The 24,051-nt window shown below is 43.9% G+C and overlaps 1 protein-coding gene across 2 annotated transcripts in view; it reads right to left on the reverse strand.

Moving 5' to 3' along the window:
- Positions 1-24,051, reverse strand: part of ascc2 (activating signal cointegrator 1 complex subunit 2) — a 35,647-nt gene that overhangs the window by 1,097 nt on the left and 10,499 nt on the right. For both annotated transcript variants that reach the window (XM_061766937.1, XM_061766936.1), the window contains exons 8-18: positions 19,388-19,500; positions 19,211-19,285; positions 14,448-14,552; positions 14,319-14,387; positions 14,159-14,233; positions 11,844-12,069; positions 11,568-11,764; positions 8,817-8,936; positions 5,363-5,611; positions 3,693-3,783; positions 48-139 (exon numbers count right to left, since the gene is read on the reverse strand). In XM_061766937.1, coding sequence (XP_061622921.1) covers positions 48-139; positions 3,693-3,783; positions 5,363-5,611; positions 8,817-8,936; positions 11,568-11,764; positions 11,844-12,069; positions 14,159-14,233; positions 14,319-14,387; positions 14,448-14,552; positions 19,211-19,285; positions 19,388-19,500 — 1,412 coding nt within the window. The remainder of the gene's footprint in view (positions 1-47; positions 140-3,692; positions 3,784-5,362; positions 5,612-8,816; positions 8,937-11,567; positions 11,765-11,843; positions 12,070-14,158; positions 14,234-14,318; positions 14,388-14,447; positions 14,553-19,210; positions 19,286-19,387; positions 19,501-24,051) is intronic.

The following is a 24,051-nucleotide window of genomic DNA, read 5'->3' on the forward strand; positions in this document are numbered from 1 at the left end:
TAAAATAAATGTCTCTGTTGGCGAGAGTTCCTCTGCGAGGGCCTTACCCTTTCCTTTGCTGCATGGCGGCTCGTTTGGCTTCGACTCGCTCCCTCAGCAGTGCGGGGTCCTGAATAAACTGGTCTCTGTTCATGTTGCGCTGCGGAACAAAACTAATTAGGGTTTGAAGCCTGGATTACAATTTTAAACAACAGTTAAGGTTTCAAGCCTGGGTTCAAAGCCAGGGTTAGGGTTTCATACAATAGTCAGGGTTTCAAATCAAGGTTTAAAGTATTTGTTACGGTCTCAAATTGGGGTTTCAAGTCTGGGTTAGGACTTCAAACAAGGGATAGAGTTTCAAATTAAGGTTCAAAGCAGGGTTAGCGTTTCAAGTTTTGGTTTTAAGCCTGGGTTAGGATTTTTAAAAAAAGGATTTGGGGTTTCAAGTTAGCATTTCAAACAAGGGTTTGTGTTTCAAGTCAGAGTTTTAAGCCTGGGTTAGGTTTTCAAATTGGGGTGTCAAACCTGGGTTACTTTTTCCAAACCAGGGTTAGGATTTTAAGCCCGTGTTTCAAGCCACTCCCTGAGCCGTCACCTTATCGTGGTGGAGGGACTTGTGAAGTTACTTTGCTTGCCAAAATGCTGAGTTTCGGTGTATACCCTTCAAAATAAAAGGCTACAAGCTTAAAACAGAAAGTCAAGTTAAAACATGCACAAATAAATCATTTGACGTGATGAAACAAACAAAAATAACGATTTTAATAATGGTATATTTAACTTTTACCTGAAACAATTAATATTAAGTCAATTGGGTTAGTTCCACACACATTTCCATTTAGTTCATAGGTTTGATATTGATACTAGTTATAAAGAACCCCGAGTCAAATGTTAATTTTAGTCTATGCTGCGGGCTGCTAAGAAAATGGATGTTCATAATTTGGACACACTTTATTTAAACCATGCAAACATTTTTGACCCAACCACGAAAAGAATCGGAATAGAGAATCGTTTGGAACCGGAATCGAAATAAGGGACCAGAATCCCTCAAATTCAAACGATGCCCAAACCCTCGCACCAACATACCAAGCCCGCAGTTCGATGATCAACTTTGTGGTCATGTCATCGGACTTGTGGCCGCATGTCTTGGACACTCGGGTGAAGAGAGGGGCGGAGCTGTCAACCGATCCCCACCTGGTGGTGTGTTGGCTCCGATGGTGGGGGAACATGTCGGTCAGACCTGGCAGGCCCAAACGTATCGTGAGAGTCTGCTGGGAACGTCTGGCAGAATCCAGTCAGAAGGAGTTTTAACTCCTACCTCCGGCAGAACTTCACCCACGTCCCGGGGAAGGCGGGCACATTGAGTCCAAGTTGACCATATTCCGCACCTTCATTTTCGAGGTGGGCGACCGGAGGTGTGGCTGTAAGGTGGTCGGTGCCTGTCGTGGCGGCAACCCCCGAACCTGTTCGTGGACACCAGTGGTGAGTGATGCCGTCAAGGAGAAGGAGGAGTCCTATCGCGCAATTTTGGCCTGTGGGACTCCTGAGGCAGATGATGGGTAACGGCTGGCCAAGCGGAGCGCAGCTTTGGTGGTCACTGAGGCAAAAACCCAGGCGTGGGAGGAGTTTGGTGAGGCCATGGAGAAAGACTTCCGGACGGCTTCGAGGAAATTCTGGTCCACCAGCCGGCGTCTCTGGAGGAGGAAGCAGTCCACCATCAACACTGTGTATAGTGGGGATGGGGCGTTGCTGACCTCGAATTGGGACGTTGTGAGTCTGTGGGGAGAATACTTCAAAGACCTCCTCAATTCCACCAACACGCCTTCCCATGAGGAGGCAGAGTTTGGGATGTCTGAGGCGGGCTCTCCTATCTCCAGGGTTGAGGACACAGAGGTGGTAAAAAAGCTGGTTGGTGGCAAGGCCCTGGGGGCGGATGAGATTCGCCCGGAGTTCCTAAAGGTTCTACATGTTGTGGCGCTGCCCTGGTTGACACGCCTCTGCAACATCACGTGGACATCGAGGACAGTGCCTCTGGATTGTCAGACTGGGGTGGTGGATCCCCTTTTTTAGAAGGGGGACCGGAGGGTGTGTTCCAACTACAGGGGGATCACACTCCTCAGCCACCCTGGTAAGGTCTATTCAGGGGTGCTGGAGAGGATAGTCCGTCAGGAAGTCGAAAGTCAGATTCAGGAGGAGCAGTGGGGTTTTCGTCCTGGTCGTGGAACAGTGGACCAGCTCTACACCCTCGGCAGGGTCCTTGAGGGTACATGGGAGTTCACCTAAGCAGTCTACATGTGTTTTGTAGACTTGGAGAAGGCGTTCGACCGTGTCCCTCGGGGAGTCCTGTGGGGGGCACTTCAGGAGTATGGGGTACCGAACCCCCTGATACGGGCTGTTCGGGCCCTGTACGACAGGTGTCAAAATTTGGTCCGCATTCCCGGCAGTAAGTCTGATTCGTTTCCGGTGAGGGTTGGACTCCGCCAAGCCTGCACTTTGTCACAGATTCTGTACATAACGTTGATGGGCAGAATTTCTAGGCGCAGCCAAGGCATAGAGGGGGTTCGGTTTGTGGCTTTTGTATTCCAGGTCTGCTTTTTGCAGATGTGGTGCTGTTGACTTCATCAAGCCATGATCTCCAACTCTCAATGGAGCGATTCGCAGCCGAGTGTGAAGCGGTTGGGATGAAAATCAGCACCTCCAAGTCTGAGACCATGGTCCTCAGTCAGAAAAGGGTTGAGTGCCCTCTCCAGGTCAGATTGTGCCTTAAGAGAAGGAGTTCAAGTATCTTGGGGTCTTGTTCAGGAGTGAGGGAAGAATGGAACAGGAGATCGACAGATGGATCGGTGCAGCGTCTGCAGTGATGCGGACTTTGTATCGGTCCGTTGTGGTGAAGAAGGAACTAAGCCGAAAGGCGAAGCTTTCACTTTACCGGTCTATCCACATTCCTACCCTCACCTATGGTCACGAGCTGTGTGGGTTGTGACTGAAAGAACAAGATCCCGGATGCGAGCGGCCCTCCACAGTGTGTCCGGGCTCTCCCTTAGAGATGGGGTGAGAAGCTTGGTTATCCGGGAGGGGCTCAGTCGAGCCGCTGCTCCTCTGCATTGAGAGGAACCAGATGAGGTGGCTCGGGCATCTGATTAGGATGGTGAGGTGTTCCGGTCACGTCCCACCGGGAGGAGACCCTAGGGACGATCCAGCTGGACAAAGTGGCTGGGGAAAAGGAAGTCTGGTTTTCCCTGCTAAAGCTACTGCCCCCGCGACCCAAACTCAGATAAGGGGAAGAAAATGGATGGATGGATGGTTTCAAGCCACGGTCTGGGTTTTAAATTAGGGTTTCAAATCTAAAGTTCTTAAGGGCTCCAAACAAGGGCTAGGGTCTCAAGCCAGGATTAGAGTTTCTAATTAAAGTGTCAAATAAGGGTTTTATGGGCTTTTAAACCATGGTTAGGGTTTCTAACAAGGGCTAGACTTCCAAGTTTGCGTTTCAAGCCTGGGTTAGGGTTTCAAATTAAGTTTCCAATTCAGAGTTGGTTTTTCAAGTTTGGGTTTAATAGTAAGATTTCAAACAAGGGTTTGGGTTTCAAGTAGCAGCAAATGGTTTGACATACCTGCTCGAGACTCTCAAACTACCTTATGTGAATTTTGACATTAAGACTTAAAAACCCACAAAACATGCGAGGACTTCCTCTCCAGACGTCCTGTTGAACGCATACCTGCAGTCCTTGGTCTTCTTCCTGGTATTCTTCATCCTCTGCTTCATCAGCTTTGTTGGCTCTCTGCAGGACTCTGGGCAGCGTGAAGGGTCTGAAGAGGAAACTTATCAGTAAGCATCTGAGTCTAAATCAGTGGTGAGAAGTAATGACGTACAAATTCATCATTACTGTACTTCTGGCATCTGTAATCTACAACCCCAATTCCAATGAAGTTGGGACATTGTGTTAAACAAATAGAATACAATTATTTGCAAATCATGTTCAACCTATTTTTAATTGAATACACTACAAATACAAGATATTTAATGTTCAAACTGATAAACTTGATTGTTTTAGCAAATCATTAACTTAGAATTTTATGGCTGCAACACGTTCCAAAAAAGCTGGGACAGGTGGCAAAAAAGACTGAGAAAGTTGAGGAATGCTCATCAAACTCCTGTTTGGAACATCCCACAGGTGAACAGGCTAAATGGGAACAGGTGGGTGCCATGATTGGGTATAAAAGGAGCTTCCCTGAATTGCTCAGTCATTCACAAGCAATGATGGGGCGAGGTTCACCTCTTTGTGAACAAGTGCGTGAGAAAATAGTCAAACAGTTTAAGGGCAATGTTCCTCAACGTACAATTGCAAGGAATTTAGGGATTTCATAATCTACGGTCCATAATATCATCAAAAGGTTCAGAGAATCTGGAGAAATCACTGCATATAAGCGGCAAGGCCGAAAACCAACATTGAATGCCCGTGACCTTTGATCCCTCAGGCGGCACTGCATCAAAAACCGACATCAATGTGTAAAGGATATCACCACATGGGCTCAGGAACACTTCAGAAAACCAATGTCAGTAAATACAGTTACATCCGTAAGTGCAACTTGAAACTCTACTATGCAAAGCAAAAGCCATTTATCAACAATACCCAGGAATGCCACCGACTTCTCTGGGCCCAAGCTCATCTAAGATGGACTGATGCGAAGAGGAAAAGTGTTCTGTGGTCCGACAAGTCCACATTTCAAATTGTTTTTGGAAATCATGTCCTCCGGGCCAAAGACGAAAAGAACTATCCGGACTGTTATGGACACAAAGTTCAAAAACCAGCATCTGTGATAGTATGGGGCTGTGTTAGTGCCGATGGCATGGGTAACTTACACAACTGTGAAGGCACCATTAATGCTGAAAGCTACGTACAGGTTTTGGAGAAACATATGCTGCCATCCAAGGAAAGTCTTTTTAATCAACGCACCTGCTTATATCAGCAAGACAATCCCAAACCACATTCTGCACGTGTTACAACAGCGTTGCTTCGTAGTAAAAGAGTGCGGGTACTAGACTGGCCTGCCTGCAGTCTCCCATTGAAAATGTGTGGCGCATTATGAAGCGTAAAATACGACAACGGAGACCCCGGACTGTTGAACAGATGAAGCTGTACATCAAGCAAGAATGGGAAAGAATCCTACCTACAAAGCTTCAACAATTAGTGTCCTCAGTTCCCAAACATTTATTGAATGTTGTTAAAAGAAAAGGTGATGTAACAAAATATCAGGAAAAAACTATACTATAATTGTCTTTAGATGACACATGATGGCAGCAAAATACTGTCAAACTATCTTACGGAGGACAGATTCAAAATTTTCTTTGCGAACGGCGAATATGTGGGGGATCATTGTACTGTACCTCCTGTTCAGCAGGCTGTCTCCGTCCAGGTCGTTGGCTCCCACTTGGTTCATGTCGTATGTGTCGTCGTACTCGTCGTCGTACTGGTCGCCCATGCCGTAGCTAGATGACACGCCCGCTGCGCCTCCTGCCATGTCTTCCGCCTGCAGCTCGACCTCGTCCACCACAGTCTGGTAGGCCTGGTAGCGGGCGCGTTGCTCAGATATGTGCTGCTTGTCGTTCAGCAGCTCCTCCACGCTCTCGCCTTTTCTGAGGGAGTGTTTGCACAATCATGTAGGGTAGTGTTCGCAGACCTTTTTTCTGCCACGGACCAGTTCATGGAAGTATATCCATCTCCCACTCCTGAAGCTCATCGCTGAAGGCTCATTGACACGCGAGTCTCCCGATGTCAAGCAAATCGTCGACGGAAAAGGGGGGGGAACGGAGTCTCCCCAACTTGTTTGGGTGGGGATATTACGTTTAGGTGGAGCAGTGACTTCTTCCCGACTTGTCCTTGCAAAGTGGAGAATAAGTACAACGGCGCCATTCTCTTTTTAGTAGTGGTGTAACGATTAATTAATTAATTATATCAATGTATCGATTTATATTCCTACAATCCAACTGGATCGTTCTCTGCTCGACAAGTTAGCCTTCAGAACGAAAATATATCGGTTTGAATCGTTTTAAAAGGTAATCAATCGATTGTATCGATACTAGGAAATAACGCACTGGATTTGCACACGGCAGATGTTATACAGAAGTATGTTGTATTTCCAAGAAAAAAGCTTGTGATTCCATTTACTTCGTTTTATTGTTCAGTTTGCACACAGCAGTTAACACAACGCTACTTTCTTCTTTGTCTCTTCTTCCCCGTTTTCTTTTGTCCACCCCACATCTAGCCACCCCTCTATGTAGTGTCCCTAGTGGTTGGACGAGAAACCACAGTATGTGTGGTTGTTGCTTTTTAAGCACTTTTATTGACATTTAAGACATCTCTGTCTTTCAGTCTGGGGCATGGCAGATGAGAAGGCGGCGAGCGAGAAACGTGTGTGAACCTCGGCACTCCCCGTGCACGCAGCCTTTCAAGCTTCCTAGCTTAGTTTAGCTACTTTGTGGCACAAAACAGAAGAACGAGCGACATCAACTACTGGGCCCTCTTTCCAAGGTTCAAAATTGTGCTACAAAAAGCAGGTTTGTTCATTTATTTAACTCTACGTATTATTAACACAAGTCCTAACGCATTTTCCTTGTGAAAACCTCAGTGCTTTTTTTCTACCCATTAGTATTTGACTGTTTAGAACAGGGATTCTTAAACTTTGGGTCCAGCCAGGTCTCCTTACAGTGGATACATTTTTCCAAGGACCCCCTCATAATTGTAACACCAATTCAACTGGCCAAATAAGTAAAATCATACCCGAAATGATATAAATAATAAATTGCCATTTACCCTTTATTTTATTGCAAAGCAATCCAAGTTAATCAGGAAAACCTTTATATTTAACAACCATAATTAATTTTATCTGATTCCCTTACAAGAAAGAACGGGAATCTAGGAAATTTCACCTGTACTGTCCAGTATGCAGGTATTTTTATTTTACAGTCAAACCGGTTGAATTTTTGGATAAAAAGTTACTGAATCAATTTCCAGCCACTTCATCGTTTCGGATTGTATTGCTGCAATTGGCTGGCGACCATTTCAGGGTGTACCCCACCTCTCGCCCGAAGATAGCTAGGATAGGCTTCCAGCACGCCCGTGACCCTAGTGAGGATAACCGGTTCAGAAAATGGATGGATGGATTGTATTGTTCTAAATAAAACAATATCGTCCTTGAATCGAATCGGCAACAAAGAATCGTGATACGAAATCGAATCACTGCTAAAATGTACGTTTATCTAGATAGTAAAGGTGTTGTAAAATAAAGGGTATATTATACCTACACTACCTATATCACAACAATAAAGTGTGACCAAGAAAAATGAAAATCTACCAAAAAGCCATCTGTCTACACTCCAAAATGCGCATGTGTCATCACGCTACAGGTGCACGCCGCAGTAATTGACTGATGTGTCATCAGCGCGGCATGGCTCAGATCAGGGATGGGGAACTGCCGGCCCCGCAAGATTACTTTTGGGTTTCTTTTTTTGATTAAACAATTGGTAGAGGAAACGTGGAGGGGAAAAAATATTAAAAATATTTAAAAAATTATAAGTTTCCTCTACCGTAACAGAGCAGTTTGAAGTTGTAACAACACGATTCACCGCTAGATAGCACACATCGCTTACTATGGCACCAGACCTCCATCAGAGAAGAAGAGTGGTGACGCCACGATGAAAATCAGCAGGAAGAGAGAATAATGATGCAATGGCTAAAAGCTGAGGGAAGCGAAAAGTCGACCAAGAAAATCACAGTCCCACGTGGGCCCCCTGGTAGTGCTGACAAAAAAAAAAGCCCCTGCCATCAATTAAGTTGCCCATCAGATGGTAGCGTGGCCCACTCCCAACCTGAAAGTTGCAGGATCGATTAATGAGTTGTGAACATATAGGCGGCAGAACAACTTGTGGAGTAGGGGAGCACAGAACTCAGGGGGCATGTGTGTTTGTTTTTTTTTTAGCAGTAAATGAATGAGCCGTTGAATGGTAGGCAGGTGTGGATCCCACATTCCGTCCACGGCAGTTTCGCCAGATTCAATATGCAAAATGGCGTTGCCCATCGGTGACCATTGATCACTCTCTAATTGGCTGTTAGCTAGTGAATCAACATGAACGCAAACAAACGGCACAGAATAAGGCATTATCTTGTGAAACAAGCTTGGCTAAATGTTGATCATTACTTAGATTTGGGTCTCCTTGTATTAGGAGTTGTCAGGCAAGGTTAGGAGGCTATGGATACTGCCACTTTTACTGCCAAGTCATTTGACTCGACAATTGCTTTGAGTAACTTGATGTTATCAATGTGATCAGACTTGATCATTGAAATAAATGAAGGAGCAAAATAAGAGGAAAGATAAAATGCAGCGGGCTGCTACCGTGGCTGAAGAATGCAATCAGAAACATGATGTAAACTTTACCCAATTTGTGAAGGTATTTCATAGCTACTGATATAAGGTACTCTTTACCGAAAACATATGATTTAAATTCACCAAATTAAAGTGGTTGCAAATTTTTACCCTACATTTCTTAGGTTAATTCTATATTTGTTTTTGGTTATTTTTACAGTGTTTGAAACCCAGATTAGGGTTTCAAATTAGGGTTCCAAGATAGGTTTTGGGTTTCAAGTTAGTGTTTCAAACCAGGGTTAGGGTATTAAAGAAGGGTTCGGTTTTCAAACAAGAGCTAGAGTTTCAGAGTTGTAAGTCAAAGTTAGGGTTTCAAATGACAGTTGAAAGCCAGACCTAGGTTAAGTTTTCAAATTAGGATTTCAAGTCAGAGTTAGGGTTTTAACCAGAATTTATAAGGTCATCAAGTGATCTCTCACCTCCTTCCCTTCCAAACACGTGTCATGTCCACACGATCCCTGCGGAAGACGTCAAACTCGTCGTCGTCAAAGACGTTGGATCTGCTGCACAGGACGCCAGGGAGCGTTTCTTTCACCGGCCTCAAAACACACAAACAGAAAAAACTCAAATTAACAATGCGCACATAAACACATTCCAACCAGATTTAATACTTTAAAGCACTTTCATTGAAATCTGAGACATTTTTAGCATATTTCATTTAAATGTAAGACTTTTTTTCTTTGCATACTGATATTTAATTCAAATTCAAGAATTTTAAGTCAATCAAATTAAAAGATTTTAAAGCACTTCATTCAAATTTAAAACTTTTAAACACACATTATCAAATTTAGACTTTTCAGGCATACATCATTCATATTAGTAATGTGTAAAGCACATACATTTAAAATTTAAGACTTTAAACACACTTTAAAGACTTTATATTGGGAGGTGAGGGGGACGGGGTGTTGCCTAAAAAAAAATGCTAAAAGGTGCCAGAAGTTGGTGGATTCCATGCAACACAGATGTGAAGCAGTTGCCAGAAAGTGTATTTCTTATTAATTCTTCAATTTTAAATTTCTTTAAATATTTTTTTCATTTTTTCATGCGGGAGGGGGGGGGGGGTTATGTGTATTTTGAGCTTTACCCACATTTTTCTAAACCCTCCTGTTATGTTGCTGGTCAAAGTATGCGCAAACTACTTCCGCTTTCGCCAAATCAGGTAAAAGCACTTCCGCCTCGCTCAGGTGAATGGGGACCGTTTCAAAGTGCCTGTAGGAACTTAAAACATCTACGTCTTCTTTTTTTTTTTTTTTTTTAGATGCAAATGTCACCACAGAGCCACCAAAGATGACTATAAAAAGTGTTTAGGCTTCGTACGTGTTGACATACATGATAATATATTTGTATAAATTGATGACATACATTAGGGCTGCACGATATATTGTTTGAGCATAGTCATCTCATCGTGATGTAGGTGTGCGCAATAGTCGCTGTGAATCAACTGTAATATTAAAAGTGACCAGCAAGGAGACCTGTTTGGACATGCTAATAAGATTAGCACCCATGTTATCAGAATCAGAATCATCTTTATTTGCGAAGTATGTCCAAAAAAAACACACAAGGAATTTGTCTCCGGTAATTGGAGCCGCTCTAGTACGACAGTCAGTCAATTGACAGGGAACACTTATGAGACAAAGACATTGAGAAAAACAGTCACTGAGCAATAAAGGGTTGCTAGTTATCTGGTAATGCTGGTACATTTTTATTTTTTATTTATTTATTTTTTTTTTTCAATGGTAAATTATAACACTTCAAACAACACACGGAGCAGCCCAAAGTACTTGTATACTTATCTGCTTGTATGATAACTTGTTTTAATGCCTCATTCAGAAGAAAAAAAAAAAAAAAAAAAAAAAAAAAAAAAAAACTTTCAAGGCAACACGTTTTTCCTCATGTTTTTGAGATTTCAGGGTGAAAGCTGCAGCTGGCTACTATTGTGGACTGAATGACTGGCAACAATCAGGAAATAAAATGCCAGTATTTTTAGGGTAATAGCCCGTCAGCAACATACAGTATTGGGGGGAAAAAAGAACTATGAAGTAGTTCATTTTTGGAACACTGAACTTAGTTAAAAAATTTTTATTATGAACTAAACTACTGTATTTTCACGACCATAAGGCGCACTTAAAAGTCCTAAATTTTCTCCAAAATAGACGGGGCGCCTTATAATGCGGCGTGCCTTATGTGTGCACCGAGTTCCAAATTCTATAGTTGTGTGATGAGCGGTCCGCTTGACTGAATGGGAGCATTTCCTGTCGACACGCTGCTTATATAGAGGAAAGGCGGACGTAGAGGGGGAAGGGTGAGCGTGAAGGAGGCCGCTAAAGGCACCCCCCTAGTAGGTATATAGCGCCGGTATGTGCATTGTGCAAAACAACACCGGTTTGGCTAAGGACCCCCGAAAATGGCACCTACGAAGAGACACGCTTACAAAGCCCAGTTTAAACTGCAAGCTGTAAGTTACACGGAGGAACATGGGAATCGAGCAGCTGCAAGAGAATTCAAGATCAACGAATCCATGGTTCGCAAGTGGAGGAAGCAGGAAAACGAGCTTCGCCAAGTCAAGAAAACGAAGCTGAGGTGGTCCGAGTTCGAAGACCAACTCGAGCAATGGATTAATGATCAAAGAACAGCCGGGAGAAGCGTCTCTACAGTCCCCATTCGACTGAGGGCAATAACGCTTGCAGAAGAAATGAAAATCGAACATTTTCAAGGAGGTCCGTCTTGGTGCTTTCGTTTTATGAAACGGCGCCATCTATCCATCCGGGCAAGGACTACCGTGGCGCAGCAACTTCCGGCGGATTACAAGGAAAAGCTGGCCATTTTCCGCTCCTACTGCAGTGAAAAGATTGTCGACAAACACACCCAGCCCAACCACATCACCAACATGGACGAGGTGCCGCTCACTTTCAACATCCCGGTGAACCACACTGTAGAGAAGAAGGGAACCACCACGGTAGCGATACGCACAATGGGGCACAAAATGATAATTTTGTACTGCAAAAGTCATATGGGTGCATATGACCTTAAAAAAAAGGGGGCTTCAAAGTAACGAACAATCGGCTATATTGGACGACACCCCGCTCCTATTTGTCTGTTCTTTCGAGGTCCCACTGTGTATATAAAGGTTATAGTCTGGTTATTGTATAATGGTTTTTGGATCTGGGCACCTGGGCATGCCGCGGTCCAACGCGTCCAGGCCGGGCGCCAGTTGCCCCTCCAGGATGTTGTTGATGACCACCTCTGAGTCATAGCCATACTCCTGTAGGCACGCTATCAGGAAGCCCTCGCCCAAGTCGGGCAGCAGGTCCCGGATGCACGACAGCAGTGACTCCAGCTCAGCCTCGCTCACCGGACAAGTGGCACCCTGGGAAGAGAAACAAAAAAACAGCCAATCACGATTTCTTAGTGATCTTGTGACCAATGGAGCTTTCTGAAGGACTTACGTTGCTTCCTTTACGGGGAGCATCCAACATGGCCTCAGCCCCCTTGGGGCTCTCTCTGCCACCTTCTGCTTCTCTCACATCCTGACCAATGGAGAGTGAAGCCCCACACATTATTTCGTGATTGGCCAATTGCGACGACGACACTGTAGGTTGCGGTTTGCATCTGCCCATGCTGTCCCAGGCACTGTGGACGCCGTGGAGGAGGTAGGATGTCCTGGTCTCGTCGCTGAGGCACACAAGTTAAGATTTCTACGAAATTTGTACAGTGAATCCCCTTTCTGGAACTTTTGTGAAGTTCCTGGACCTCTTAAAAGTACTACCCTCTGCTAGCAGGGTCTTCTTTAGACCCCAGAAACATATTTTATCCATTAATAACAATGGCGCCAACATTGGAAGCTGCTAATATTCTAACTTACTGTAGCTTTAACTTTAGAGGGAACATAGGAAGCCAATTTAAGAAGTTAACATTCAAAGCCAATTGTGAAACTAACGTCACAAGTTAATGTTGGTCTTCCTTTGGTATAACTGAGCACAAATGTTGGAAGCCAACTTCAGAAACTAGCATCGGCAGCTTATGTTAAAGCTAACATGAGCAATGTCGGAAGCTAACAGTCATGCTTCACTCTCACGTAAGAGGTAACGTTGGAAGCTAATATACAATGCCACCAGAAAGTATTCACACCCCTTCACTCTTTACACATTTTGCTATGTAGCAGACTTATTCTAAAGCTGATTTGAGTATAGTTTTTAAAAGAAAATCTACATAAAATATCCCATAATGACAAAGTAAAAACATTTTCAGACAGTTGTCCAAATTTATTGAAAATGTAAACATTTAAACATAATTGGTACATAAGTATTCACACCCTTGGCTTAATATTTTGTTGAAGCACCTTTGGCAGCAATCACAGCCTCAAGTCTTCTTGGGTATGTCTCTACGAGCTTGGCACACCTGTTTTGGGGCATTTTCTCCCATTCTTCTTGTTCACCTCTCTGACCAAGGCCCTTCTTCCCTAGCTACTCAGCTTGCTCGGACGGCCAGATCGAGGAAGGGTCCTAGTGGTTCCAAACTTCTTCCATTTCCGAATAATCAAGACCACTGTGCTTTTTGGGGACCTTCAATGTTGCTGAAATTCTTTTGTATCCTTCCCCAGATTTGTGCCATGACACAATCCGGCCTTAGACTTCATTGCTTGGTTTCTGCTCTGATATGCACTGCCAACTATGAGACCTTATATAGACAAGTTTGCGCCATTCCAAATGTTCAATCAACTGAATTTACCACAGGTGGACTCCATTCAAGTTTTTGAAGCATCTCAAGGAAGATCACTGGAAATCAGATGCACCCGAGCTTACGTTTGCATGTCGTAGCAAAAGATGTGAATACTTATGTACCTTTAATGATTGAATGTTTACATATTTTATAAATTTACACAAATGTCTGAAAATATGTTTTTACTTTGTCATTATGGGATATTTTATGGAGATTTTTTAAAAGAAAACTATACTCAAATCAGCTTTAGAATACATCTGTGACAGCAAAATGTGGAAAACGTGAAGGGGTGTTAATACTTTCTGATGGCACTGTAAAAAGCTAAAACTGGAAGTTAACATTAGCAGTCACATTGGAACCTATCATTGAAGCTACCTTTGGGAGATAATGTTCTTCCTTAGCTCTAATGTTAGAGATTACATTGGAAGCTAACGGAAGCAGGGATGTACTGAAAATAAGGTCACTGAAAGGTTTTGGCCGTAAATGGCCCAAAACTGCATTTTCTTGTTTTCAGCCAAAAGAGTTCTGTCACTGAAACAACACGGTCGAAAAAGGATTTTGTGATGGCCAGTGCACAGTTGTGTACACTATACAATATTTAAAAAAACATTTTTTTTGTTTTTAAACGGCACATTGCCTGAGTGGCCTATGAGCTACGGCTGGCGAGCTATGATACAGAGGCGAAGGTTCGCTTCGTGTCCGGTGTCAACGCAGTTTAAGTCACGAACCATCGCCTCCATGGCAGCAAAAAACCTACACTTCTGACAAGTATTGGTATCACGTTATACGGTGTAGGTAACGTTGGAAGCCAACTTCAAAAAGTGAACACTGGAAGTTAAAATCAGCGGTAATTTGGAAGCTAACTTTAGAATTTTACGAAGCTAACTTTGGAAGCTAACTTTGGAACCTAACGTCGGCCTTCTTTAGTTCTTATGTTAGAGATAACATTAAAAGCTAAAATAAGAAGCTAACATTGAAGCTAACAGTAATTTTTAAAATTTTAACTCTAGTTTTGTTTGCAATGTGGACAATGAGAGGACACATGACAGGAAGTGCTTGTTGGAGGAGGCTGACGTCTTCTGCGATGGGAAACAGCTTGTCGTAGTCGCACAAGAACCTATGAGGACAACCAAAACGTGATAACGGTATACAGCAATCCTGAGACGCGACGTAAACTGAGGAAGTGCTAATGCTGCTTTCACCTTTTCTCAGACAGAAACGACGTGAAGTGTTGCAGCAGCTCTTCAGCGAATGTTTGCATGTTTTCTACCCTGCAGGAGGAAATGGGTTATTAGTATTAGGATGTGTGTGCTATGGCGAGGCAGCCTCACCCCTCCAGAATGGGCTGCAGGCAGGTGTGGTGCAGCAGCAGGTGAGCAGTCTCCAGCATCCTGCGACACGAGTGGGAAAACCTCCGCCACGCATCCTCCCGGAGACTGCACAAAGAGGTTTTCGACATTCGCTTGTGTGTGACAGATTCTTGCATATGGCACGTTTGCAAACATCAATAATAAAATATCAAGGACAAGTCCACCTTTAAAGAACCCATGGGAAATGCAAAATTGACCCTAAAATGGCCCCTTAATATCCATCCATCCATTTTCTACTGCTTATGCGAGGTCGGCTCGCGGGGCAGTAGCTTTAGCAGGGACGCCCAGACTTCCCTCTCCCCAGCCACTTCATCCAACTCTTCTGGGGGGATCCCGAGGCATTCCCAGGCCAGCCGAAAGACGTAATCTCTCCAGGATGTCCTGGGTCGTCCCCGGTGGGACGTGCCCGGAACACCTCACCAGGGAGGCGTCCGGGACACATCCGAATCAGATGCCCCAGCCACCTCATCTGGCTCCTCTCGATGTGGAGGAGCAGCGGCTCGACTCTGAGATCCTCCCGGATGACCGAGCTTCTCACCCTATCTCTAAGGGAGAGCCCGGACACCCTGCGGAGGAAATTCATTTTGGCCGCTTGTATCCGGGATCTTGTTCTTTCGATCAGAACCCACAGCTCGTGACCATAGGTGAGGGTAGGAACATAGATCGACCGGTAAATTGAGAGCTTCGCCTTTCGGCTTAGCTCCTTCTTTACCACAATGGACCGATACAAAGTCCACATCACTGCAGGAGCTGCACCGATCTGCCTGTCTATCTCCCGTTGCATTCTTCCCTCACTTGTGAACAAGACCCCAAGATACTTGAACTCCTCCACTTAATATCAAAACAGCCAACTTCCCATGCCTATTCAGACATGGCTTCTTCAGACTATTTTGGTGGGCCTTATTTTATAGACATGCCCGTCCAATTTCTTGACGCGAAATGAATTTATAAACATTCAAAGGACCACTGAAAATGGCCAAAATGGACCAAAAATGTCCGATTCAGAGAAAAATGGCAGCCTTCCTGTGTTTTTTTTCCTCACATGGAGTCTTGAAGCTTTGTTTGTGTGCGTACTCGCGATAGACATACTGACCAAATTTCATGTCGATAGTAAAACTAGCTTTGTGGGCTGCATTTTTAAAACATTCTAGAAACCCCTGAAAACGAACAAGATGACCATTTCAAATAAAAATGACAGTCTTCTTGTGTCTTTTTTTTCGGGCATAGGTCCTTAGGGGCTTTCCCACCTCAGGAACCTTTGGAAGAACTTCCCGAGTTCCCACTCTGTCCCAACCGAAAAAAACTACAAGGGTACAGAAGGTTCCTGGATTATTTCGTTCGTCTTGGCAGATAGGGTCGTCCGAGAGCTACCAGGAGCTCTTTGAGGGGCCGGGCTGTGCTGACGAACACTCATTGGTTGACAGACCTCTGTGGGAGTTTACTTTTTCATCCAGAGAGCTTCCATTATGCAGTGTTACACAAGGCTCAAAACAGGATTAAAATTAATTGAAAAGCAAAACGTGGCCGTGGCGGACCTCGGGTCGGTGGACCTCGCGGCAAGATCTTCCACCGCCCCAGTAGCAAGGTCCGCCACTGGCAGACTCAATTCCGCTAAGCAGCGGAGGTCCGACCCTGTGCGCGTTTGCCTCGGCCAGGGCTTAAGGGCGTGAGGCTTCCAAACACTGATCTTTACATTTTCCTGCTGAGTCGCACTTCATGGATAAGGAGCAGGTTGGACAAACTCTGTGCTTTCCAAGCTTATGTCTCCACTTTGGCATGGCCATAAGCCACAGCCTCAGGGGTAAGATCCGCAGCAAGGTCCACCGCTGGCCGACTCAGTACCCACTAAAGGGCAGAGGTCTGAGCCCAAGCGGGCGTGTGAGTCTCTGGCCAGGCCAGAGGAGAAACGAACACCGGCGTGAGGCTGGCTGGCGGGGATGCTCTAATGGTCTAGTCCAGCCAGTCGTGGGGAAAATAAAAAATAAAAAACCTTCCATTCACAAATAAATATTTACAATGTACAGTCTTTTTTTTTTTCTATGCAAAAAATTACAGATACCAAATACTTCACAGTGCTATATTTAAAAATTGACAAAGAGCTGTCCATAAGTCATATATTTTATTTATTTGTTGAACCTTATCCAGGTAAGGTATTTGCAACGGCAACCTGGCTGCAGACAACAGAGTAAAACAAAGCTAACTAGAAGCAAATACATATACAAACTGTAGTATGATATATAGTAACTAGACTTTAAAGCGATTTTATCGGGCTGATCGGTATCGGCCGATAGTTAGCATTTTATGCTGATCGGCTGATCGGCTTTAAACCGATCAATGACATAATTGATCGGCTCAGCAAAATAAATGTCATTGATCGGCTAAGCAAAATAAATTTACTCCGGGTCGCCATCGTGCACAGTATATATGAATCCAAAAGCTAATTTATTTTTAGCCTTGTCGCGCGTCTTTTCACGTAGTATTGGAAATATCTGACAGCCAATGAAGTTATTTAAAAAAATAAAATAAAAAATCATGTCGGCGGTGTGGAACAGACAACACGTCTGAGACAGACAACACTTAATGCTACAGACTACAAGACAAATTTGCTGTCAGACTACTGCAATAAAATCTTGTATTCCGATACCACCGCATCCCGTTTTTTTACAATCATTGGGCTTTATCTTGTCAACTCAAATGCGACCGGATACACTCGTTGCCGTGGCGACAACAACAAGAGTGGAGCGCGCCGACATTGTATTATAAGGACAAAATGGGGAAAAAACGTGTGTTGGTGGTGACCGGTGCTCAGGACAGGAGAGGACGTTCGTTTAAGGCTTGCTTGAGGTATGTTCCCGTACTTTGAATACGATGCGGCTCGCAAGCAGGCAACAAAAATGTTATGTAGCCTAGCAAGCTAGTGGTACCACGAACGGTTGGATGTAAACATACCACAGTTCTGTCGAATAATGTTCTAAAGTTTCGGTGTGGGTGCAGTAATTTAATTAAAAATAAAGTAATTTAATTACAGTGAGTTAGCGCCCATTATTTCTGTCATGTAATGTTGGTTTGATCTGACTAGAGCAGTGATTTGCAACCTTTATGGAGCCAAGGAACATATTTTACAATTGAAAATCTCACGGAACATCAACAAAGAAAAATGTCACAAGAAGTGGATACATTAATTACTGTATGTACTTCCTTCCATCTAATAGAAGACCACTCATTTGTTCTGTCTGTCACTATGCCTCACTGGCATAAATAGATGAACAAAGATACATTATTTATTGTAAATATATTTTTTGGAGCAATAAGGTACACAAGGGCGGCACGGTGGCCGACAGGTTAGAGCGTCAGCCTCACAGTTCTGTGGACCCGGGTTCAATCCCCAGCCCCGCCTGTGTGGAGTTTGCATGTTCTCCCCGTGCCTGCGTGGGTTTTCTCCGGGCACTCCGGTTTCCTCCCACATCCCAAAAACATGCATTAATTGGAGACTCTAAATTGCCCGTAGGTGTGACTGTGAGTGCGAATGGTTGTTTGTTTGAATGTGCCCTGCGATTGGCTGGCAACCAGTTCAGGGTGTACCCCGCCTCCTGCCCGATGACAGCTGGGATAGGCTCCAGCACGCCCGCGACCCTAGTGAGGAGAAGCGGCTCAGAAAATGGATGGATGGATAAGTACACAAGTATAGACAGTAAATGAACAGGTCATTTAAATAGACACATTCCTCCATTTTGTGATTGGATCGGTGATCGTTTTTTTTTCAACTCGTTGATTGGTGATTGGCCCCAAAAATCCTGATCGTGTAAAGGCTAATAGTAACAAGTTAAATATTACATTACATCATAGGACATGATGAATAAAAGGTCCATAAAAGGCATGTGAGCGGATAGTCTCTAAAGCTGGAGAACTTGCATGAGGAAAAATTTATGAATGCCAAGACATTAGAAAAACCTTTTTTTTTTTTTTTTTTTAAATATATATATATATATATATATATATAAAATGTAGAAGCCTGCAGATGAATATTGAGGTGATTTATTGTTCTCAAATTTGTAGTGGAAGTGTGTAAGGATTCAGGCTCATTGCTATTGTGCTCAATGCTATGCTCAATGCTATTGCATTTTCCAGCTGAGAAATCCCGTCTATTGTTATCTGCAAGCTTCTGTTGCACAATGTATTTGGGTATGTCATCTCAATAAAATAGAATATATTCTAATTTATTGACATGTAGCTGTATATAATAAAAATCCCTACCTCAAAGACTGTCTGCAGCTAGGTTGGCATTGCAAATGTGAATCAGTTTTCAATTGTCTCACCTGGATAAAGGGTTAGGTTTTAAAGGTACCACAAATATTTGAAATTTACATTATGATATAAAATAAGACATTGAACGCTTGGAATACCAGCATTTTTCAGATACAGTCGGTGTCAGTAATGGGCAACATCAGCCTCATTTGCTTGAGCTACCCTGAATTAATTAGTGCGATGGAAACATAAATCACATGGGCCACAGGAAACTTTTTCTACCAGGAACTTAAGCCCCTGGAGACTTTTTTATGAGTCTACTCATGATAGACATTGCCTTACAATTTTCATGTTAAGTGAAACTGGCTCTGGGGGCCAAGTTTACCAAAAAATCTCTGGGTACCTTCGAGTCAATTTTAACCTAGTTTTTGACTATGGAAAAGCCCTGAAACAAACAATCATGCATCCTAAACACTCACCTCTTATCGTCAAAGTTCCTCTTCTTCAAGGCCTTTTCCAGGTCAGGCACAACACTTTCGTAAAAAGAGGTCAGTCTGCAGCGAGATGAAAGTACCAAATAGATGTAGTTAGCGTGGACGTATGGAGTCTAGTGGCCTAAAGTGGCCTGTAGTACAATTTGGCCGACATACGTCTACCTGCAGAGGAAGCTGTGCGAGTGGAAGGTGGCACAGGCGGCAGGGAAGACATTCAGGAAGGCGTGCAAGGTACTGCTGGTGTCACACAGGTACAGAACAATGTCCACAAAGTCCTACAAAAAAAAAAAAAAAAAAAAAATGTAAATCACAAGTCACGTCTAGCAGCCTTTAAACCGGTATATGCGGAACGTCATGTGACCAAACCCAGAAAACAGATCAGGAGACCTCCTGTGTGTGCTTGGGCAACTACTGGCTGACGACATGATAGTTTGACGCCAAATTAATAAAATGTTTTATTCTCTATCGCTGCCGTTTTTGGACAAATGTTAAATACATGTACAGGGATCTTGTTTGATGTGCGTCCCACATCTGAGACACACACAAATTAGCAGGGACGCATTAAGCATATTCAACCTGGGTCCATATACGCATGGTTTAAGAGCCGCCCTACGCATGTACGCGTTAGTGAAGAGTTTCCACACACAGCCAATTAAAAGTATGAATTCTGTCTTGGTCCTAGCCAATCAGAGGTAGAGTAGGGCGGCTTATCGTTCCATAAATACAATATAATACAACACAGGAGTTTTTTCTGGACTCAATAAATTTTCATTGTTGTGGTAACACCCGCCGCGCCGCTCATAATGCAGCAAGCCGCTGGCAGAACGACGTTTGCGCCATCGATGCACACAACTGGGACAAAGGGAAACTTAACTGTTCATTACATTCGCTGGCCTGCGAGCTAACGAGCTAGCGAGCTAAGGGATGGAGCTAAAAAGCTCACTCGACCGCAGCGACACTGTTAAAAGTTGTGCGGAGTTGTGCGTTTGTTCCCCACATAAAACACACACACACTAAAGTTAACTGTTTATCAACCATAACTACACCCGCGGACATCATTTTTATTTATTTTTTTGGCTTTTCGGCCAAACCGAAAGAAGAACCTGTATCCCTTTTATGCCGAACAGTTTTAGTGTGCCACAGTGGAGTTTTTAAGAGGGCACTGTGGTTCTTCATCTGACTTCACCAAACCCTCCTCTGTTTGGGTACATGAGCCATTTTACTCTTATTCTTCTCTGGCCACATTTGCCACATTTTTCACTCAAAGTTTTGCCACTTACAGATTGGCCATATGCCACACAGCGACTACACTGAACAAAAGCACCTGTAAGTAACGTTATGGTTGCTTACTGCACTGTCACTTTCGTAATAAACAAAGCCACACACGGTGTTGGGCTAGTTCATTTTCTACGCAAACTAGTTCAAAGTTCAGTTCACCATTCCAAAAATGCCAGCTTTCACCCAACAATCTTAAAAACGTGAGGAAAAACTTGAATAGTCTTTTTTTAAATGAGGAATTAAAACAAAAACAGGACTTTTGACCTTACTGTGCAAACAAAAACACGGAACACAGTATGACAGGACCAATGGTCAAAGGACATTGACAACTTTGCATTCCTAGCAGCTCTGGCTGACTATATTAACAAAACATTTTATCTCATCTAATCTTATATCACAAGATGCAGCCCTATGGGGGGCACAGGTCAGTGCAGACTGGAGGTCAGTCCCAAACCCCAATAAATACAAAGGGTTTAGTCAGGAAGGGCATCCGGCTTAAAACTTTTCCAAACAAATGAGCCTTCATCTAAAGAATTCCATACTGCATCGGTCGTGGCCAGGCACCGTTAACCTACAGGGCGCCGGTGGAAATTCACCTACTGTGGGTCGAAGACGAAGGAGAGGTGAAAAGCGGGTCCTTTGGCAGAAAGAGAAAAGGAAAGCACACAGCCTAAAACTGAATGTGGGGACTTTGAATTTTGGGACTATGACAAGAAAAGCTCGGGAGTTGGTTGACATGATGATTAGGAGAAACGTTGACATATCGTGTGTCCGCGAGAGCAGGTGGAAAGGCAGTAAGGCTAGAAGTTCAGGGGAAGGGTTCAAATTCCATCCATCCATTTTCTGAGCCGCTTCTGCTCACTAGGGTCGCGGGCGTGCTAGAGCCTATCCCAGCTGTCATCGGGCAGGAGACGGGGTACACCCTGAACTGGTTGCCAGCCAATCGTAGGGCACATAGAAACAAACAACCATTCGCACTCACAGTCATGCCTACGAGCAATTTAGAGTCTCCAATTCATGCATGTTTTTGGGATGTGGGAGGAAACCGGAGTGCCCGGAGAAAACCGACGCAGGCACGGTGAGAACATGCAAACTCCACACAGGCGGGGACGGGGATTGAACCCTGCACCTCAGAACTGTGAGGCTGACGCTCTAACCAGTCGACCACCGTGCCGCCAGGATTCAAATTATTTTTTATTATTCAGATGGGAGCGGCACGGTGTACGACTGGTTAGCACATCTGCCTCACATTTCTGAGGACCGGGGTTCAAATCCCAGCCTCGCCTGTGTGGAGTTTGGATGCTCTCCTCGTGCCTGCGTGGGTTTTCTCCGGGTGCTCCAGTTTCCTCCCACACCCCAAAAACATGCGTGGTAGGTTAATTGAAGACTCTATATTGTCCATAGGTGTGAATGTGAGTGCGAATGATTGTTTGTTTATATGTGCGCCCTGCGATTGGCTGGCGACCAGTTCAGGGTGTACCCCGCCTCTCGCCCGAAGACACCTGGGATAGGCTCCGTGAGGATAAGTGGTACAGAAAATGGATGGATTTAGATGAGAAAAGAAATGGAGTAAGGGTTGTTTTAAGGGAAGAGTTAGCTAAGAATGTCTTGGCGGTGAAAAGAGTATCAGATTGAGTGATGAGGCTGAAACTTGCAGTTGAGGGTGTTATGTACAGACCCTTTCCCAAAAAAATTTAATATCATGGAAAGTTTATTTATTTCCATAATTCCATTCAAAAAGTTAAACTTTCATAGATTATAGATTTAATGCCCACAATTGAAAAAAAAATCAAGTATTTATTTGTTTATTTTTACATAATTTGGGCTTCTAGCTCATATACCCTGCAAAATCAGGAATTCAAAAAACGTTAATACTGTGAAGAAATAACCATTTACTTCTCAGTTTTTGTAGGGGGAAAAAAAGAAAAATTAGGGTCACATTAAATCAATCAAAATATGGTACTTTCAAAACAATATGTTAATCTTCAATACTTGGTTGGGAATCCCTTTGCTTTAATCACTGCCGAGATGCGCTGTGGCATTGAGGCAATCAGTCTGTGGGATTGCCTGAGAGTTATGGAAGCCCAGATTTCCTTGATGCTTGCTGTCAATTGTTCTTTGTTTTTGGGTTTGGTGCCCTTCATGTTCCTCTTGATAATACTCCATAGACTCTCAATGCGGGTGAGATCCGACGAGTTGGCTGGCCAGTCAAGCACTGTGATGGCATGGGCATCAAACCAGGTTTTGGTGCTTCTGGCGGTCCAGCTGGAAGATGAAATCTGCATCTCCATACAGATCCTCAGCAGAAGGAATCATGAAGTCCTCTAAAACATTCTGGTAGACTGTTGCGCTGACCTTGGATTTAAGAAAGCAGAGTTTACCAACACCTGCACTGGACATTGCACCCCAAATCATGACTGACTGTGGATATTTCACACTGGAGCTCAAGCAGCTTGGGTTCTGTTCCTCACCAGTCTTCCTCCAAATCCTTGGACCTTGATTCCGGAATGAAAGGCACACTTTACTTTCATCGGAAAAGAGGACCTCGGACCACTGGCCAACAGTCCAGTCCTTCTTTTCCTTGGCCCAGTTGAGACGCTTACTACGTTGGCTCAGGCTTAGAAGCGGCTTGACCCGAGGAACCCAACAGTTGTAGCCCATCTCCCGGATGTATCTCATGTTGGTTTGTGAAGCTGTGCCTCCTGGTTTATTCCACTCTTTCTGGATCTCTGCTAGATTCCTGAATCTTTTTTGTTTGATAAGCTAAAGTCCACCGTCATCTCTTTTGCTGGTGCATCTTCTCTTGCCACATTTTGTCCTTCCACTAGACTTTCCATTGATATGCTTGGACACAGCACTCTGCGAACAGCCAGCCTTCTTAGCTATGAACTTGGAGGGTATCAATGATGGTCTTCTGGCCAGTTGTCAAGTCTGCAGTCTTCCTCATATTGAGACAATTGAACCAAACTGATGCAATTTAATGAACACCTGGGGAAACCTGTGTAAGTGCTTTGAGTTTAGTTGATGATTAGTGTGTGACACACAATTTATAACATTTATGGCCTGCAAAATTTGGGCTGATTTATTCACCGTATTAAAATTTTTTGAATTCCTGATTTTGTGTGTTTTATGAGCTGGAAGCCCATATGTAAAAATAAACAAATAAATACTTGAAATTGTGGGCCCTGAATCTATAATGTATGAAAGTTTAACTTTTTGAATGGAATTATGGAAATGAACTTTTCCATGATATTCTAATTTTTGGAACGGGTCTGTATAATGTGATTAGCAGCTATGCCCCACAAGTAGGATGTGACCTAGAGGTGAAAGAGAAATTCTGGAAGGAACTAGACGGAGTAGTTCTGAGCATCCTACACAGAGAGAGCGAGCGAGATAGAGAGTCGTGGTTGTGCAGACTGTAATGGACATGTTGGTGAAGGAAACAGGGTGATGAAGAAGTGATGGGTATGTACGGCATCCAGGATGGGAACTTGGAGGGACAGATGGTGGTAGACTTTGCAAAAAGGATGGAAATGGTTGTACTGAAC

The sequence above is a fragment of the Phyllopteryx taeniolatus genome, chromosome 3 (genome assembly GCF_024500385.1).
Source record: "Phyllopteryx taeniolatus isolate TA_2022b chromosome 3, UOR_Ptae_1.2, whole genome shotgun sequence".
NCBI classification, from domain to species: Eukaryota; Metazoa; Chordata; class Actinopteri; order Syngnathiformes; family Syngnathidae; genus Phyllopteryx; species Phyllopteryx taeniolatus.